Genomic DNA, 20135 nt, shown 5'->3' on the forward strand with positions numbered 1-20135 from the left:
AGTTTCACCCTTTGGCAAAGAAGGATGAAAGATCTCCTGGTTCATCTTGGCTTGGCTAGAGCCTTGAAAGGAGATGATGGTAAGCCGGAGAAAATGAGTGATGACAACTGGGAAGAGGTTTGCACCAAGTGTGCAAGTACTATTAGGTTGTGCATCTCGGATTCAGTCATCAATTGTGTTCTTGATGACGACTCTCAATCGGTGATATGGGAAAAGTTGGAGAAGCTCTACATGGCGAAGAGTTTGACCAACAAGTTGCTTTTGAAGCGGCGGTTATATCGGTTGAGGATGGACGAGGATGAAAATTTAATTGGACATGTGAATTTGTTCAATGGACTGTTAGACGAGTTGAAGAAGATCGAAGTAAAGCTTGAGGAGGAAGATAAGGCGTTATTACTCCTCAATTCTCTCCCGGACACATATGAGACTTATGTGGATACTATTCTGTGCGGGAAAGAAACCATCACGATGGAGCAAGCACAGACAAGCTTTATTGTCCTTTGATGCGAGGAAGAAGGACAAGGTTGGGATACGGAGCGACAGCACGGGTACAATTGCAGTTGCTCGAGATGGGAGAGGTCGATCGTTTAACAGGGAGGATGGATCGAAGCATGGCAGGTCTCGGTCCAGGAACGCTTCTAGGAATAATGATGTGAAGTGTTTCAAGTGTGGTGACCTTGGGCATATTAGGCGGTTCTGTCCTAAGAAATGCGAGAATGAAGAAAACAAGGGCGACACCAACTTGGTTGCCGGTGAAGGAAGTGGTGGTTGTTTCCTTACCGATGGTAGTGACATATTTGCGGTCACGGATGTAAACGACGTGTGTTCCAAGGAAGAATGGATATTAGATTCTGGTTGTGTCAACCACATTTGCACCCGGAAGGATAGTTTTGAGGAGCTCCAAGAAGGCGTGGCTAGGAAATTGAGTTTGGCTGATAACTCAATAGTTGATGTCATGGGTATTGGAGTGGTGAAAATCAAAATGTCAAATGGGGTGGTGCACACTTTGGACAAGGTTGCCTATGTTCCAAAGTTGCATGCGAATTTAATTTCACTTAGTCAACTAGACTCGAGGGTTATGGGTGTAAAGCTCATGGAGGAGTAATGAAAGTGACTAAGGGTTCTATGGTCCTCATGAAGGGGGAGCTACGTCGTGGTTTATACCGTCCGGATGCATATGCGGTAAAAAACCTCACGGGATGGCTGGAAACGGAAAAATCGTGCACGTGTTTCGTTCGTGGAAGAGGCGGCGAAGGTAGATTGTTTTCAGGTTACAGACGGGCGCAAAGGTAAAATTCCTGCTGGTAGAAAGGTGGAGAGAAAGATGTTTCTCTCCGGAGTCAAGTAACGCCATTTACTGGGTTTAGGCTGTACACGGTGTATTGGTCGTGATAATGAGTTAAGGCGAGGACCGGATATTAACTCGGGTGTGCAGCTGGTGATTTCAAAAGGCCAATGGTTGATTCCTCGGTGGTTGTCACTTGTGTTGGAGGGGGAGATTTGTTGGGTAAATTAATCCAACACAAGTTACAAAATTAAGTATAATGCTAAATGTTACAATGCACATGTAACATGTTAGAGTTAAATGAATATGAGTTCATTTACGTATGTTCCGGGTGTAATTCCGGAGCAGGATTGTGACCACTTAAGCTTGTAGAATGATGTCGTTGCTCGTCTCTTCCTTTTACTCTTTCCTGTCAAGATGAACAAACTGAGGGCTCGGCTTGGGGCCGAACGTACTCACTCCGACGCTCAAGTCAGTAAACTTAGAGAGATAAGTTGTATGTTAACTTGGCAAAGTATCTTGTAGAGAGATAAGGGAGTTTATACCAGATTATTCAGTTAGTTTCTCAATGAGAGATGTGGAGTATTTATAGACTTTCACCTTTTGTCACGTAGTGGCCAAGTGGCCAAGTGGTCGTAGCAGGTGGAAAGACTGTCTTACCCTCGGCCGAGGGACCCATGACAGGTCGGCAGACCTGGTTGACTCCATGCCGAGGGGACCGGATGTGAGTATACGGATATGCCTCTCGGCCGGCTAGTTGCCGAGCCGAGACCCAAGTGACAGGCCGACAGGCTTCGTCGGTTAGGTCGCTTTTCCTTTGACTTGTTGTCTTTTGGCTTTGACCTTGCTCAATATGTTGACTCGGTTAGCGGGTGCAGAATATGCCCCATCAATTTGCCCCCAGCGTAGTCTATGCCGTGGTATGGACCTTCGATGCGTGTTGAGCGTATTCTGCGCATGTCGAACTTCTTCCTCGGCTTGGTTCTGTTCAGGTCGTACCATATCCCCCCTCCACATGGTTGTGTAATGGACATCGAATGTGGAAAAGAAAATGGCGCTGGCCGAGACCAAGGTTGAGAGTGTCGTGTGCTTTTGATTGCCCCGTCTTTGCCGCCAAGCTTGGTTGATCGGTGGCCGTTGGCAAGTAGATATCAAGGAGCGTGTCGAAGAAGATTGGTCACTGTATGTCGATTGACATTCCGTGGTTGCATGCTTGACACGTGGCCTGGTGCTGATTGGTGGACGCTTCATGGCTTTTGCTCGATTGGTCCATCGAATGGGCTTTGCTATAAATAGAGCAAAATGCCCCTCATTTTGACTCGCAAACTTCTTTTTCTCAAAAATTTCCTCTCTCTAGTTTTCGAAGCGTTTTCTCTCTAATTTTCGAAGCGTTACTCGGCGTAACACTTTCTTTCAAGGTAAACAAACAAATTCTTCCCCAACTTTTATTTGTTAATTAATTGTTGCCACCATGTCTTCTCGCGATGCTCGCCTAGTACTCAACTCCGGGGGGGCGAACCGTCGCATCCCGATGAATAGGAGCCATTGGTTGTCACCCCGATAGGGTTTGGGGCCGCAAGTCGCCTTTCTCTGAAATAGACGAAATATCTCGAGGATTTTGATGATGATGATGATGATGAAAGGACCCAATCTGATTCAGAGAGGCCGCATTACTTGTGGCACGGCGAACCCTGCTCGATAAAACCTGATCGCGTTTGGACGAACAAGTTCGCCTCTGTCTCCGGGCCTGAACTTTTTGAAGACCACTACAACTTCGGGGGGGGTATAGAATTATTGTCCCCTGTGGGTGATCAGCGATCTGTTGCCCTCCGAAGGTTGTATCGGCGTGTATATTAGACATCCGGAGTATGGGCTCCGATTTCCTCTTAATGAACACGTCGCGGCCATAATCAAAGCCATGAATGTCGCGTGGCACAACCGCATCCGTTGGCCATTAGGACGATTATTGGCTTCGTATGGTTTTGTCTCTTTAAGGGGAAGGCCCCAACGGTGAACCTTTTCCGCCGGCTCCACCATCTTCGGCAGACTACCCTAGGCGGCACGGGGTGGTACAGCGTGCGGACCCGAGCCGGGTTACGTGACCGTCTCAAGCCGACATCCCGCAAAGACCGGAAGGGGCGGTGGGTATATGTCGAGGTTCCGGAGGACTACCCACTGCCCCGGTCTTTCCAGCGCCGCGTCAATTTGCGCTGCGAGAGTCAGGGGGAGCATGAAAGATATGTCTCCCGTAATAAGATTAAGATGGACGCCAAGAAGGTCTATCTTAAGGACGGCCAGTGCGGGCAATGAGCATGTTCGAGGCGAGAGGATGGCACGCCGAAGGGATGGATGCCTCCGACGCAGATCGTCCTTCAAGACGAGCCGCTTTGTCACGTCGGCCTCATCCGCCCTCGGCCGGGGGTGAGTGGGGTCGGTATGAGGCCCACCTTTGCTTTTTATGCTTCTGTATTTGAGCCTCGGTTTACTTCTTTTGCTTAACTCCTGCTTTGTTTCTTGCAGATCGATTTGGCCGGGATCTGTCTGTCTCCATCCTAAACAAGTTGAGACTTGACCAGGACGGGAGAGTTGTTGAGCTGCACCCTAAGGCCGCGCCGCGTGATCGCAAGTTGGCCCCGCACGAACTCATGGAGCAGGCGTTGAAAGCAATGGATGTGGGGGCGACCCAGGCAGAGATTGGCGGTAACGTGCCGCGCCGAAAACCAAAAGCAATGTCTTCGGCGGCTACGACGTCAACTCCGACTCGATCTCCAATCCCCGTAGTCCAAAAGGAGAAGGTGGTCGTCAATGTTGAAGAGGACGTCGCCGTTCTGGAGGGTCCTCCTCCTTCAAATAAGAGGAAAGAAACAATGCCTGTTGCTGCTGCTGTTACCGAGGCAAGGAAAGAGGAGGGGTCAGCCGGCCCTCAATCCAAGAAGGCCAGGACTGGTACGGATCTAACCCATGGCTCGGATTTAGCGGGTTCTTATGCATTTCGATGACGGGCTTTCGATATGTCGATGAATGTTGACATGGACGCTTTGTCTGGGTTTTTTATAGATCAGCCGTCGCCAGCTGTTGTTCTCACCGAACGGCAATTGGAGAAGCAGCCTGTGCAGACGGGCGATAAAAATGTCGCCGCCGACTCCTCATCCGAGAAGGTTTCCTCCGTTCGGCTCGGGCGGACGGCATAAGGTTGGCCAAAAGGTGGTAAAGTGGATCGAACTAGCGGCACTCATCTTATCGAGCAAGAAAAGCTCGTGGCTCAAATCGCCCCTACGCTCGAACGACTTAGGCTTGAGCTTTGCTGTTAGGAAGGAGGCCGAGAGGACGAAGAAGGACTTCCTGGCCACCATGAAGGACTTCTCTCGAGCGAAAGCTTAAGGAGGACGCCGAGAAGGTGGTCCTGGCCGAGAGAGCCAAGGTTGAGTCTGCGTTGGCGATGCCGCTAAGTCGCGGGAGGAGAGAAACAAGCTTGAGGGTGGTTATAAGGCCATGGTTGAGCAGAGGGAAAGATGGAAGTCCCTGCATTTGGCCGAGGCGAAGGAGCATAAGGGCACAAAGGCTATCCTTGCTCAGAGGGAGAAGGATATTGAGATGCTCAAAACCGTCATCATCCCCGAAATGTGTGCCGATTCACGGGACCAAGTCAAGATGCTACCGGGATGCGATCAAAGAGCTCCTTCCGAAGGCACCTTTCCGTGGCAAGATTTTGACAAAGCCGGATGAGAAGGCGGGCTGCTGCGGAGGCCAAGGCCGCGGCCGAGGCGAAGGCGGCGAAGGCCGCTCAGGAAGCTACGGCCAAGGCGGCCCATGATGCTAAGGTGAAGGAGGCTAGAGAGGAGGCCGAGAGGGCAAAGGCAAGTGAAGGCCGCAAGTCGTCCTCTGGGCCGCCCGCGTTGGTGATGATGCGGCCTGCCGTGTGGAAGCAAAGAACAAGCATAGGGAGACGGGCGGTCGTCAGATTCACCCGGCCCTTCGGACGACTTCATTGTTCGGGGCCAACTATTGAGCCTTTCCTCCCTGCCATCCTTTTGGCGCTTCATGTCTTAATGTTGTAATCTTTTGTTGTTCCCTCTTTTTTTGTTGAACTTTGGTAGGTTGTGCTTAGGCTATCCCTATGGGGACTACGTCGACTTGATTTTGTCTCACTTGTAAACATTTTTAATAAAGTTTGTTTATTTGCCTTCGGCTTGGCCGAGGCTTTGATCTCATCCTCCATTCGGTTGTCTTCTTACGTTTTTAAACATATTGAGCGCTTGTTCGTTTTACCTTCGGCTTGGCCGAGGCAGTTAGATTGCGTATCTCAATCGTACTTAAACGTTTTTAGCATATTGGTCGTGCCCTCTCCCCGTTGCACTGAACAGCCGAGGTAGCAAGATTCATGTTTCCCAATTTGCTTAGCAACATGTTGGCATGTCGGTCGCTTCCTCCTCCACTCTCGGCTACTGGCCGAGGCGGTCGATTTGCGCTTCCCAACCGCCGTTGTAAACATGTTAGCATATCGGTCGTTTCCCCGTCACTCCCGGCTTTGGCCGAGGCAATCGAGGTTACGGCTCGACCGCATTCGTATCTATAGACATTTTGATCGCTTCCTCCGCCACTCCGGATTGGCCGAGGCAATCAGATTTGCGTTTCAACCGTACTTATACGTTCTTAAGCATGTTGGTCGCTTTCGCGAGTATCAATTGCATTTGTAGTGATTGCCGGCTTTGGCCGTGGCGTCTACTTTGGTATGACTACGGAGGGGACAAGCATTTCGATGGAAAACTTGGATCACTCTTCATAACATATAATCACGCGTTGGGGTGCCCACAACGGTCTCGAACACCTCCGCCGCTATACAAAATATTTCCTAAGGTTGTCTGTGTTCCAAAGTGGCTCATTAGAGGCACACCCTCCCATGTCGTCCCGGTATGTCCCCGCCTCATTTCTTCAATCACCCCGTAGGGTCCTTTGATTGGCCGTCATCTTACCATGGATTGTTTCCTTTGTTGGTTGCGGCCGACTTTCTCAGGACTAGATCTCCTACTCTCAAGTCTCTTTTGTGCACCCTACGGTTGTAGGCTCTTCTCATTCGGTTTTGATATACTGCCAAGTTGAGCCGTGCCGTATCTCGACTTTCTTCGACCAGTCAGGGAGGCTCTCAGGCCTTCTTCATTATCGATGGGTTAAAGGTTTGCATTCGAATGTCGGCATCGCCGCTTCAATTAGCGGGACGGCCTCGGACCCATAGACTAGGTGGAATGGATCCACTGTTGCTTCTTTCTCCGTGGTTCGAAGGGACCATAGGACGCTAGGGTAGTTCATCACCCATCTTCCCTTTAGATCTTCAACCTTCTTTTTCAACCCGTTCGATATTGTTTTATTAGTCGCTTTCGCCCGCCCGTTGCTCCGAGGGTGGCGAGACGGAGGAGTATGCAAATTTGATACCGAGCTCTTCCAACCAATTCATCACCATGTCGCTCCAAAACTCTCGGCCGTGGTCAAATACAATGACTTGGGGTAACCCAAAACGAGTTATGATGTTCTCCCAAATCACCTTTCTTACGGCCGCCGTGGTCTTGGCAGTACCGCGGGACACCTCGACCCATTTGGTGAAGTAGTCAACGGCGACAATCGTACTTCTTCTTCCTCAGGAGGCCGTCGGAAATGGTCCTAATAAATCCATCCCCACTGTGCAAATGGTAGGGAACTAAGTACCGGTTGCAGGTCTCGGGAAGGTGCATGTACACGGAGCATGCATCCGACAATTCTTGCACTTCTTGGTTTTTGCCCTGGAATCTTTCAGCATGGTAGGCCAGAAGTAGCCGGCTCGGAGAGCTTTGTGGGCTAGCGTTCTCGCCCCCATGTGGTGTCCGCAGATGCCTTCATGAATCTCTGTCAGTATAAGCTCCGCATCGGCTGGGCCGACGCATTTCAAGAGTGGTCTTATTACGGACCTTTTGTACAGTTCTCCTTCGAACACTAAGTACCTTGCAGCGATCCTTCTTATCTTCTGAGACAGACTGCGGTCCTCCGGCAACCCTTTTGTTAGCTTGTATTTCATTATCGGAGTCATCCACGTCGTCTTGGCTTCGATGTCGACCACCATGCCGACGGTCTCAGTGATGCTTTTAGCATTTCTGATATCCACCAGCACGGTTCGACTGACATTTTTGATGCTTGAACTGGCAAGTTTTGAGAGAGCGTCGGCTCGGTTGTTCTCAAACCTGGGGATGCACTGTATTTGGAAAGATTTCAATTTTGAGGTGTCAGCTTTTACCCTCTCCAGGTACCTTACCATCCCATCGTCTCGAGTCTCATACTCTCCTCGGATTTGATTAGTCACTAAGAGCGAGTCTGTTTTCAACACAATATGCTCCGCCCCGGCAGCTCTAGCGGTGGAGAGTACGTTCAGCTTGTGAACGATCACCTCCCGGCTCACGCCTGGCATCTCGGCAGCTGAGTATGCGAAGACATCTTTGTTCTTCCTCAATAGGTCTAGGAGATCAGCTCTAAATTTTGGCTCCAGGTCGACACCGACAGTTACGGTGCGCTCTGGGTCAATTTCCACTTCCTCGGTCTCGGCTCCTTCGACCATGCCGACATTAGTATCCATCGGTTCGCGTTCCTGCTGCAAGGATGGGCTCTTCCCTTTCTCCGATTTCTTCGCCACTTTGAGGGATTGCATGTTGCACCCCCTGGCAGACACTTGGATATTGACGATTTCATCTCTCTCATCCTTTGAGACGAGCTTTTGTGCTTCCCCCCGGTCCGAGACGTACATTAATGTCAGGGCCCGGATGGACATCACTGCATCGGCCTCGCTCAAAGTGACCCGGCCTATGAGAACATTGTAGGCAGACGAACCATCAATAACCACGAACTCAGATAAAACATTTTTAGCCGCATCCGCTAGGCCGAACATCACCGCAACTGATTGACCCAGGGGTACCGGCCGCCCCGGAGAAGTCAGTATAAGCGGGTTAATGCGGGGCTCGGGTCTCCAATCTTCAGACCGAGATTAAGAAAGCACCCCCTGAACATGATGTTCGTGTAGGCGCCTGTGTCAATCAGGCACCTTTTGACCAAGTGGTTGGCTATATCCAGGTGGACTACAAGCGGGCCGCTGTGCGGGGCGACGACTCCCTCGTAGTCCTTCTTTCCAATGGTTATATCGGGGACGGTGGAAGCGAGGATCGCTGTTTTGGGCACAAAGTTGATGGCTTGGTATAACTCATTCAGGTGCCGTTTGTGCCCATTAGCTGACCCACCGTTCTCGTTTCCCCCGATGACAACCTGGATTACTCCCATCCGTTGGAAGACAGATTTTCTATTCGCCCCGTCGGCGCTTGCTCCTGGGCCTCCAGCTACATACTTGCTGTGGCCGTGGTATTCGCAAAACTGGCTTGTGCCACCGTCCCTCCTCGCCTTGGGGGGCCTTGCCCACTTCTGTCCATCATTCTTGCTTAGGGTGAAGACCTCGGCTGGAGAGGCGACCAGGGGGGTGAGACTGCTGTACCGCTTCTGGTTGTATGGTCCCGAACTCCCCCCGGCGCCCGCCGAGTGCTGTTTCCTATTAAATCTCTCAGGCCGTGACCTATTCCCGTCACGGCGGCCTTCATCTACATTGTCCCGGCGGCTCTTCCTCTCTGGGTGCCCAGCTTCACTGTGGCCTACCCAGGTTTTGTGATAGTCCTCCACCTTTACGGCTCGGTCGGCCATCTTTCTGGCGGAGTCTAGGTTGAGGTCTTCGCACTTGATCAGCTCGTTTTTGAACTCGCCTTTTGAGAGGTCTTTCATCAGCGCGAAGGCCGCCAGTTCAGTGTTCAGCTCACGGATCTGCTGAACCTTAGCGTCGAATCTTTTCACGTAGCTTCGGAGGGACTCGTCCTCCCCCCTCGGATAGTTAGGAGATCCGATGTTTCCACGACCCTTCTCTTGTTGCAAGCATCTTTGGGCTATGAAATTTTCTATCGGTCGGCATAAAGATATCGAGCCATTAGGTAGCCCCTTGTACCAACTCTCCGAGCCATCCCATGCGGGGTCGTTGGGAAGACTCGGCACCACACCTCATCAGGCCGCTCCCATACCGACATGTACGACTCGAAAGCCTCGGCATGGTCGGTCGGGTCGCTATCCCCTTTGTATGATAAGGGCGGCGGCTTCGGTTTAGTCGGCACGGGGATCTCGAGGACATAGGTGCGAGGGGTGTCGACCACGTGTCGAATGACACGCGGCGATCGGCTCCTCGCAACCTTAGTCCGGCTTCTCTCCTCGGCGGGAAGGGCTTCTTGTCCGACTTTGGTGAGTCGGACTTCTTTCATTCCTTCGGGTCTGGCCTCGTTGTTCGCGGCGATCTTTGTCCTCCCGCGAGTGGGGAAGGACTCGGTCCGCCACCGGCACCACGGGCTCTGGCGGGCGTCCGAGCATGCCCGGCTCCTTGTATTGCTCCGGTCAAGTTGTTCGGAGTCATTTTATGGGCCCTGGTCACTGTGGATGCGCTCTTGTCACCGTCATCGTGACAGGGGTGATCGGCGTACTACCCATCAGGTCCAGGAATAGCTTTAATTTGGCCGCATCGACCACATGTCCCATGATGGTGACTTGGTCGGTAGGCAGCGGTGTTTCTGGCTCTTTCGGCATCCCGAACATCACCGGCTCAGTGACTCGGCCGGTGGGGGACCGCCCGATCTCAGAATTACGGAACGTGTCATCCTGGAAGAATGCAGTTCCTTCAATCACAGTTTCTTGTTGCTTTGACATCTTCTTAGCTCGCTGAATGTTTTTTTTTTTTTTTTTTTTTTTTTTTTTTAATGTAGGTGACTAACTTTTAGTATCTATCCCCACAGACGGCGCCAATTGTTCCGAGTGTAATTCCGGAGCAGGATTGTGACCACTTAAGCTTGTAGAATGATGTCGTTGCTCGTCTCTTCCTTTTACTCTTTCCTGTCAAGATGAACAAACTGAGGGCTCGGCTTGGGGCCGAACGTACTCACTCCGACGCTCAAGTCAGTAAACTTAGAGAGATAAGTTGTATGTTAACTTGGCAAAGTATCTTGTAGAGAGATAAGGGAGTTTATACCAGATTATTCAGTTAGTTTCTCAATGAGAGATGTGGAGTATTTATAGACTTTCACCTTTTGTCACGTAGTGGCCAAGTGGTCGTAGCAGGTGGAAAGACTGTCTTACCCTCGGCCGAGGGACCCATGACAGGCCGGCAGGCCTGGTTGACTCCATGCCGAGGGGACCGGATGTGAGTATACGGATATGCCTCCCGGCCGGCTAGTTGCCGAGCCGAGACCCAAGTGACAGGCCGACAGGCTTCGTCGGTTAGGTCGCTTTTCCTTTGACTTGTTGTCTTTTGGATTTGACCTTGCTCAATATGTTGACTCGGTCAGCGGGTGCAGAATATGCTCCATCAGCGTAAGAATGTGCACAAACTTATGAATTGTTTTCAATTCATTTGGGAATAACGTGTGAGGTGATTTATGGTGTTAAATTATAACGTCATTTCACAAGTTATATAAAGGATGCAATTCCTTTGGAAAAATATATCTCACAAATTATAATCAAACAAGGTGACCTAAGACTATCCCCAAGCAGAAGGTCATTTCACAATAATCATAACGTCATTTCACAAATTATAACGTCATTTCACAAGTTATACTGTGTTCTTCTCAATAATTTGTTTACTTTTTCTATTTATTACTCCGTATGAGAGATTTTTTTTAAACATTTTATGACCTAAGACTATCCCCAAGCAGAAGGTCGAGTTAATCGGGTCACTAATATTTTTCTTCTTAATCACACATTAATTATCTTGACCCACTTTCACCCTTCCAAGCAAAAGTTCACGACCTAGGTTAGCAACCCAATCATTTTCCACTCTCCGGCTAGTGAGTGTCACTTAATGGATCACCATACTCAAGCAAAGGTCACCTTCCCTTTGTTTTGACGGTTGTCCTTTTTTTATATCCGGCCAATGGGAGAGTGCCACCTACCGGGTCACCAACAAGGTCACCAACTCAATCGAAGGTCACCAATTGACCGTGAGTACTTCAAGGTCACCAAAGTCATCTCTTTAATCCTAATTTAAGGTGTCATTAAGGTGACCCAACAAGGTCACGACCCAATCGGTGACCTTGCTTGGGGATTGTCTAAGATGAATATGATATGATTGGTTAAATATTCATTTGTTACTACCAATAAATAACTTACTTAGATACTAGTTTAGATTCCGCACATTGAATACACGGTATTTATAGAGTTTTTATTATTGTATTACTTAATCATGTTAAATTAACAGCTTATTAATTTTTCATATTTCACATCATTATATTTTGATATGAGAAAAAAAAATGTAAGATTATTCAAGAAATCTGAGTAAAATTAAACTGTAAAATAATAGTGGTATATCATTAGTCGTTCTTGTACTTTGTTTCAAGCCAAAAAAAAAAAAAATTAAAACTGAGAATTAATCCAAGAAAATTGAGCAATGTGCTGAAATGTATTTTTTTTTTTAAAAAAAAAAAACATTTTTTGTACCACAAAGCTAATGATTTCAATTTATAAATTCTCTCAATTCTTTTTTTTTATATTTATTAGTATGAATAGTATGAGTTAAGTCATTCTCAAATAATAGCATCAATAAAAGATTTAATAGTTTATAATTTTATATTATTTATACTTTAATTAAAATATTATAGTTTAGTGTTTAGTGAAAATTTTATAATTTGTTGAAAAGATTAATTTTAATGAAAAGAATTATATAATGAAATACATTATAATTATTAATTTTTTTATTTAATGAATACAGTTAAATTATCAATAGCTTCCTTATTTAGTGAACACGGTTAAATTATCAATAGCTTCCTTATTTAAAAAAATGTTTTTCTGAGGGAAAATTTGTGAATTCGCCTATTATTTTATTAGATAGAGGATTAAAGCTATTAATCAAAGGAATAGTCCACGAAATATGGAAAAAATGAGTTGATATTTACATTTCTCATATTATATATTCCTTTGATTTTTTCTTTATTTAAACTCTTAATACGTGCAATTAGAACACACGCTAAAAAACCGTGTCGAAAATTGCTTTAATAAATCGAGTCATTAGTTCTTTACATTTATTAGCTCTAGCAAATATTTTCAACTCTTTAAAATACAAATTCAAACAACGGAAAAATATCCATTCAAAACTCAATCCCATACCAAAACACAATCTAATCTCATCCGTCCATCAACATAAATCAACGATCCTCACTCCTCCAAATCCCCACACACGGATCGCCATTTTCCACCGTCAGATCAAATCAACAATCCAACAGTTCAAATCAAAACCCACACACCCCACCACCAATATAAATACCACAAACCCCAAGCCCTCTAACACACATTTTCACACACTCAAATATCTCTTCCCCTATTTTCCCGCTATCTACAAATTCAAATTTCCCCCAAAAAATGTCAGGGCGCGGCAAAGGAGGAAAGGGTCTAGGAAAGGGCGGAGCGAAGCGACATCGGAAAGTCCTCCGTGATAACATCCAGGGTATCACCAAGCCGGCTATTCGTCGTCTTGCTAGGCGTGGTGGAGTTAAGAGAATCAGCGGGCTTATCTATGAGGAAACCCGTGGTGTGCTTAAGATCTTTCTTGAGAATGTGATTCGTGATGCTGTTACTTATACTGAGCATGCGAGGAGGAAGACGGTTACTGCTATGGATGTTGTTTATGCTCTCAAGAGGCAGGGGAGGACTCTCTATGGTTTCGGAGGTTGATTTTAGGATTTTAGGATTTTTACTGTTGGTGTTGTGTAAATTGTTTTCGATTTCTATGTCGGTTTTCGATGTAATGTGGCATTTGGTTACTTTGGAATATCAATTTAAATGTTAATTTTCTGAAATGTTGGTTGGTTGTTATTTTGCTTTCTTGGTTAATTGTTTCGCACTGAATATCGTTTTAGGTTTATGATTAATTTGTTGAGATATGAATTGAAATGTTCAATTTCAAGGATGTTTGATTGATGATTAAATTTAAAATTGTGTTTGCTGCTGTTGTTGTTTTCAGTTAATTGACATTTTTAGGTTAATGTTTAATCAACAATGGTGGCTGTGATCTGTTTAAATGATTACAGAATATCGTGGTAAATGATTTGTTCATGGTATTGATATTGATACTTGTATAGACCCCGTGTAATGTATGCGTATTAACTGTTAATAATGTAAATGGTAAAGACGTTATCCTCGGCATTTCGAAGTCAGCTACAACAACTCAAGTCAATTAGCACATGTCTATTATCTTATTTGATGTATTTTAATCTTAGTCAAATGTATACTTGTAACCTCTCCTTGTTAATAGGTTTGTTAGCTTATCTTTAGGAAGCTAGTTACTCACATGAGTAGTCACATCAATGTATATAAATATACCTCCTGTAAACATCCTTGATCATCAATACAATTATTATCAAACCTTAATCTTTATATGGTATCAATCCCGACTTCGATCCTAACCTTTCTTCTTCTTATCACTGTTGTACTTGACACACCCTCGCCCATGTCGACCTCCAACAACCTCGTCCCAAACCCAGACGAACCCACCAAGCCCCTCCTTTCGATTTCCTTTCCGACTTGCACCAAATTAACCCCGACAACCTATCGCTCATGGCGTTTTCAAATCACTAGACTTCTTCAAGGCTTTGGCCTCTTTAGTTTCCTTGACGGTTCCGTCACACCACCACCCAAAACCACCACACCCGCTGCCACAACCGAAAAGCCCTCGCCTGAACCCGTGCCCAACCCTGCCTACAACACTTGGTTCAAACAAGATCAACTTATCCTCGGTGCAATCGCGGGTACTCTCCACGACACTGTCGCCCCAATAATCCTCGATTGCACTACATCCCATGATGCCTGGAAACTGCTTGCTTCCACATACGCTAATCCATCCCGTGGCCACATCCTTCAATTAAAAGACCGTCTGAAAAATATAACCCATGGTGATAAAACCATCACCGACTACATGCTTGAAATCAAAACCTGTGCTGCTAACCTTGCCCAACTAGGCAAACCCGTCGACAGTGAAGACATCACTAGCCAAATCCTAGACGGCCTCGATCAAACCCTCTACAAACCCGTCATCGATGCCGTTCGTGCTCGTGACTCGCCCATAACCTTCGAAGCCTTGCATGAGAAGCTAATTCATCATGAACTAATCATTAATAAACAACCCGCTCCTACCACACCCTTCACCCCATCTGCCCACGCTGCCTTCACTCGTCCCTACACCAACTCCCACAACCAATCTCGACAATCCCAAAACCCTCCTGCCACACAAGCCCAAAACCGTGCACCATACTACACCAACAACACCAACCGTAACACCTATACCAACCAACCAAAACCCTTTAAGGGACGGTGCCAATATTGTCGCTATAGTGGTCATGTCATCAGTGACTGTCCCGACTTTAAACGCGACTACCCAAATGTCACCTTCCCTCCCCCACCGACAAGGCAGCCAAGACCCTATGCCAACACCGCCACTGTTTCGAACCAACCAACCACATCATACCTCATTGACACTGGTGCGTCTCACCATGTCACTAATGATCTTCAAAACCTATCCCATCACCAACCCTATGACGGACCCGATGACCTCATAATCGGTGATGGCTCCTCTCTTCCAATTACTCATATTGGTTCTTATTCTATCTCTACTCCTACTCATACTTTATTTTTTAACAATGTCCTTGTCATTCCAACTATTTCTCGCAATTTACTTTCTGTTTCTCAATTCTGTGTTGATAATAATGCTACCGCTCTTTTCTCACAAACCTCCTTTTGTTTTAAGGAAACCACGACGGGAGCGAGTCTTCTTCAAGGGTCATTCCTTGATGGTTCCTATCATTGGTGTCCATCACCACGGCCTACAGCACATGCGGCCGTCTCCTCCACCAGCAGCTTGTGGCACAACCGTTTAGGCCACCCCTCCTTAGCTATTCTTAAATTATTGAATTCTCAGTTTAATTTCCGTATTTCGAATTTCTTGCATTGTAATGCGTGTTTGATTAATAAAAGCCACAAGCTACCTTTTTCTACTTCAACCCTAACATCAAACGCTACCCTCGACCTCATTTTCTCCGACGTTTGGAGCTCACCCGTTCCCTCTTACGACTCATTTAAATATTACATAATATTTGTCGATCATTTCTCACATTATTTCTGGTTGTATCCGCTCAAACAAAAATCCGAATCGTTAATAACATTTAATCGCTTTAAAGCACTCCTTGAAAACTACTTCAAAAAACCTATCAAGCAGTTCTATTCCGATAACGGCGGCGAATACAAAAAGTTAACGCCAACCCTCCTTGATGCCGGCATCACTCACCTCACCTCACCACCTCACACTCCTGAACACAACGGTTTTGCTGAAAGACGGCACCGTCACGTCGTCGAAACCGGTCTCGCCCTTCTCACTCAGGCACAAATGCCTCAACCTTTTTGGCCCTTTGCTTTTTCTACTGCTACTTATTTAATTAACAGACTACCCACACCCACCTTAAACAATAAATCACCCTATCAAATTCTTTTTAATGAAAATCCTAATTATCTCAAACTCCGTCCATTTGGGTGCTTATGTTACCCTTGGCTACGACCCTACAATCGTCACAAGCTCGAACCAAAATCACAACCTTGCGTGTTTGTTGGCTATTCCACCACCCAAAGTGCTTATCTTTGCCTTGAACCCGTCTCACAACGTGTCTACACCTCTCGACATGTCCGTTTTGTTGAGAATGAATTTCCGTATCCTGCTCTCACCAAATCCAATCCCACGCAACTCCCTTCCCCAGATCGATGGTGCACCCTCACCATACCCATCCTACCCCCCTTCATCGAACCCTCCCCCACCACCCCATCACCCTCTCCTCCTCCAAATACCGACCCTCCTTCTCCCCCTCACTCCCCTGACCAGCCTTCCTCCCCTAACCAGCCTTCGACTCCTGCCTCCCCACCCTCCTCTACCTCCTCGGCCTCTTCCTCATCACCTCCCTCCACCTCCTCAACCCCTGCCACTACACCACCACCACCACCTCCCCCACCTCCTTCTGTCAATCGTGTCACCACTCGCCTATGTAACAACATAATTAAACCCAACTCAAAGTATGCTAAAACAGCCACCTTACCCTCGTCCCATACGACTCCCACAACGACAAAACAAGCCTTAATTGACCCTCGATGGCGACATGCCATGAACGAGGAACACCTCGCCTTGCTCCGCAACCACACCTGGACCCTCGTACCACGCACCCAAGCCCCGAATATTGTCGGCTGCAAGTGGGTTTTTCGTGTCAAGTACAACGTTGATGGAAGTATCAAACAACACAAAGCCCGACTCGTTGCTAAAGGCTTTCATCAACGACCCGGCATTGACTACTCGGACACATTTAGTCCTGTAATTAAACCGACCACCATCCGTCTCATTCTCACCATTGCCGTGACTCAGCAATGGCATTTACACCAATTAGATATTAACAATGCCTTTCTACAAGGCACCCTGGATGAGTCCGTATTTATGGTTCAACCACCCGGTTTCGTCGACCCCGAAAAACCCGATCACGTTTGCAAGCTAAATAAAGCCATTTATGATCTCAAATAAGCACCGAGAGCATGGTACCCGGCTCTCAAAAACCATCTGGTCGACCAAGGTTTTCGCAACTCCGTGTCTGACCCATCGTTATTTATTTTAATCACCCAATCCACCTGATGCGAGTTGGGATACGGATCAATGGAAAGACGTGTTCAATGAATGTCGGATATCAGTTTAATGCATTCCGATGATTTTTTGGGGTTAGTTTAATGAATCTCGGGATGATTAAATGAATTTCGACTTTATTGAATATGGTCCAAATATGTATCACAAACGCATGCCAAGGAAAGGACGGACCAACATTACATTTTTATTAGCAATAAGTAAAATAAGAACATAATATTAACTTGTAGTATTTTGGACCGTCACTTGCAGCTCCTTTGGAATGTGTGCCAAACATATTTGGGCCGTGTGTGACGAGCTAAGGCCGAGCCTCTCCTTGGACCGTATCCGTACTCGTATCATTCCTCTTCCCTTAATTACAAACATAATCTGAAAAATGCTAATAAAAATGTAATGTTGGTCCGTCCTTTCCTTGGCATGCGTTTGTGATACATATTTGGACCATATTCAATAAAGTCGAAATTCATTTAATCATCCCGAGATTCATTAAACTAACCCCAAAAAATCATCGGAATGCATTAAACTGATATCCGACATTCATTGAACACGTCTTTCCATTGATCCGTATCCCAACTCGCATCATCGATGATGCGAGTTGGGATACGGATCAATGGAAAGACGTGTTCAATGAATGTCGGATATCAGTTTAATGCATTCCGATGATTTTTTGGGGTTAGTTTAATGAATCTCGGGATGATTAAATGAATTTCGACTTTATTGAATATGGTCCAAATATGTATCACAAACGCATGCCAAGGAAAGGACGGACCAACATTACATTTTTATTAGCATTTTTCAGATTATGTTTGTAATTAAGGGAAGAGGAATGATCATTCCTCTTCCCTTAATTACAAACATAATCTGAAAAATGCTAATAAAAATGTAATGTTGGTCCGTCCTTTCCTTGGCATGCGTTTGTGATACATATTTGGACCATATTCAATAAAGTCGAAATTCATTTAATCATCCCGAGATTCATTAAACTAACCCCAAAAAATCATCGGAATGCATTAAACTGATATCCGACATTCATTGAACACGTCTTTCCATTGATCCGTATCCCAACTCGCATCATCGCAATAAGTAAAATAAGAACATAATATTAACTTGTAGTATTTTGGACCGTCACTTGCAGCTCCTTTGGAATGTGTGCCAAACATATTTGGGCCGTGTGTGACGAGCTAAGGCCGAGCCTCTCCTTGGACCGTATCCGTACTCGTATCATCCGCCCTTTCTTCAAAAAGAATCGTCCCGATTCTTGAACCTATAATATGGGTTATCAAAGTCGATCAACCCTCGAACTACCTCGCTCGAGTTTAACCTTTGAATTCCAATCGCAACCGGAAATTCAACCAACATCTTGACTTCGACACACCTTAAGACCGTTTGGGACAAATTTCTTTTTTTTTTCTCACGGATGAACAGTAACACGGTTGTGAACAGTAACTTTTTTTTTTTTTTTTTTTTTTTTTTTGTAAACACAAGTTTTTATCAAATTTCTGGATGTGTTTATACATAAGCTTCAAGGCTTTATATAGCAGCCAAGAATTCAAACAACCAGCTAAGAAGTAGAAGAGTTAAAGCTTAGAAGATCAAAAGGTAAAGCTAAGCAAATGAAGAGGTAAAGTCAAAAGTAAAAAGAAATCTGAAAGAGTAAGTTGAAGAGGCCTTGTGGGACGTCCTCCTTGGTGTGTGTGCTCTTGTGGGACGTCCTCCTCCTTGGCATGCGTGTGTGATACATATTTGGACCATATTCAATAAAGTCGATATTCATTTAATCATCCCGAGATTCATTAAACCAACCCCAAATAATCATCGGAATGCATTAAACTGATATCCGACATTTATTGAATCCGTCCTTCCATTGATCCGTATCCCAACTCGCATCATCCAGAATTTATCATAGCCTCGGCTCTTGATTTCCTTAAATTCAAGACGATCCATGGGAGAGTTCCAATCAGAATTTTTCGACCCAACTCTACCACCAAGATTTGATGAATATCCTGAAGAGTCAAGGCTCTTGTTGTCCTCATTCGAAGACACTAAATGTTCATCCGTGAAAAAAAAAAACACTGTTCACGTCAGTGTACTGTTCATCCGAGGAAAAAAAAAAAAAAAAAAAAAAAAAAAAGATGGAGTCTTTAAACATTTTCAATCACACAAAAGGGGTATGCTTTTATAAAGAAATTCATGAGGAGGCTGGTTATTTCTTAAATCTTGATTTACCTCCGCTCTTTGATGATTATGACGAACTGTTGTTATATAAGGATGGGGAAAATGATGTTTATAATGTCGGGACTTACATTGATTTCAATCGACCTCCAAATTTTGACGATTATGGTAATGAGAAAGTGGTAGTTGCTGATTCCGATATATCTTTTTACTCGTTGGATTTTGGTGTTGGGTTTGGCCTGATTTATGAGCAAAACAAGTGCGAAAGAAACACATAACCAAACTTTTTGTTCTCGTATATGTTGACGATATTATCGTCACGGGCCCAAACAAAACCCACATTACACAATTTATCTCCCACCTCTCAAAAACCTTTTCTCTAAAAGATTTAGGTCCCCTTTCCTATTTTCTGGGCATTGAAGTCACACCGACTAAACACGGCTTACACCTAAACCAAACAAAATACCTATCTGACATTCTCCACAAATACAATCTTCAAGACTGTAAACCTGCTTCCACTCCCATGCTCTCTCATCCTCCTCTTACGGCCGAACCTCACCAACCCGTTGACAATGAAACGGACTATCGTGCCATAATTGGGAGCCTTCAATACCTTTCCTTAACCCGTCCAGATATTGCGTTCCCCGTAAATAAACTCGCCCAATTTCTAACACACCCAACCGCCACTCACTGGCTCGCCCTTAAGCGCCTCTTGCGCTATCTCCATGGCACTCTACATCTCGGTATTCATCTCGATCACTCCTCTCCTCTTCGTCTCCATGCGTTTTGTGATGCAGATTGGGGTGGGAACCCCTCTGACTATGTGTCAACCACCGGTTATCTAGTCTACTTGGGCTGCAACCCTATTTCCTGGTCCTCGAAAAAGCAGCGCGCCCTTTCCTGTTCATCGACGGAAGCTGAATTTCGAGCTAT

General features: G+C 45.9%; 1 protein-coding gene across 1 annotated transcript; it reads left to right on the forward strand.

Annotated features, from left to right (window-relative positions):
* Positions 1–12646: 12646 nt before the first annotated feature.
* On the forward strand, positions 12647–13167 carry LOC141652980 (histone H4). Its single transcript, XM_074460612.1, has one exon. It carries the CDS (start codon positions 12731–12733, stop codon positions 13040–13042), a length of 312 nt encoding a protein of 103 aa, XP_074316713.1. The 5' UTR covers positions 12647–12730; the 3' UTR covers positions 13043–13167.
* Positions 13168–20135: the final 6968 nt, after the last annotated feature.

The sequence above is a fragment of the Silene latifolia genome, chromosome 4 (genome assembly GCF_048544455.1).
Source record: "Silene latifolia isolate original U9 population chromosome 4, ASM4854445v1, whole genome shotgun sequence".
Lineage (NCBI taxonomy): Eukaryota > Viridiplantae > Streptophyta > Magnoliopsida > Caryophyllales > Caryophyllaceae > Silene > Silene latifolia.

Excerpts from the sequence above, each read along its gene's own strand:
- LOC141652980 (XM_074460612.1), top strand. The coding sequence starts at position 12,731 with ATGTCAGGGCGCGGCAAAGGAGGAAAGGGTCTAGGAAAGGGCGGAGCG.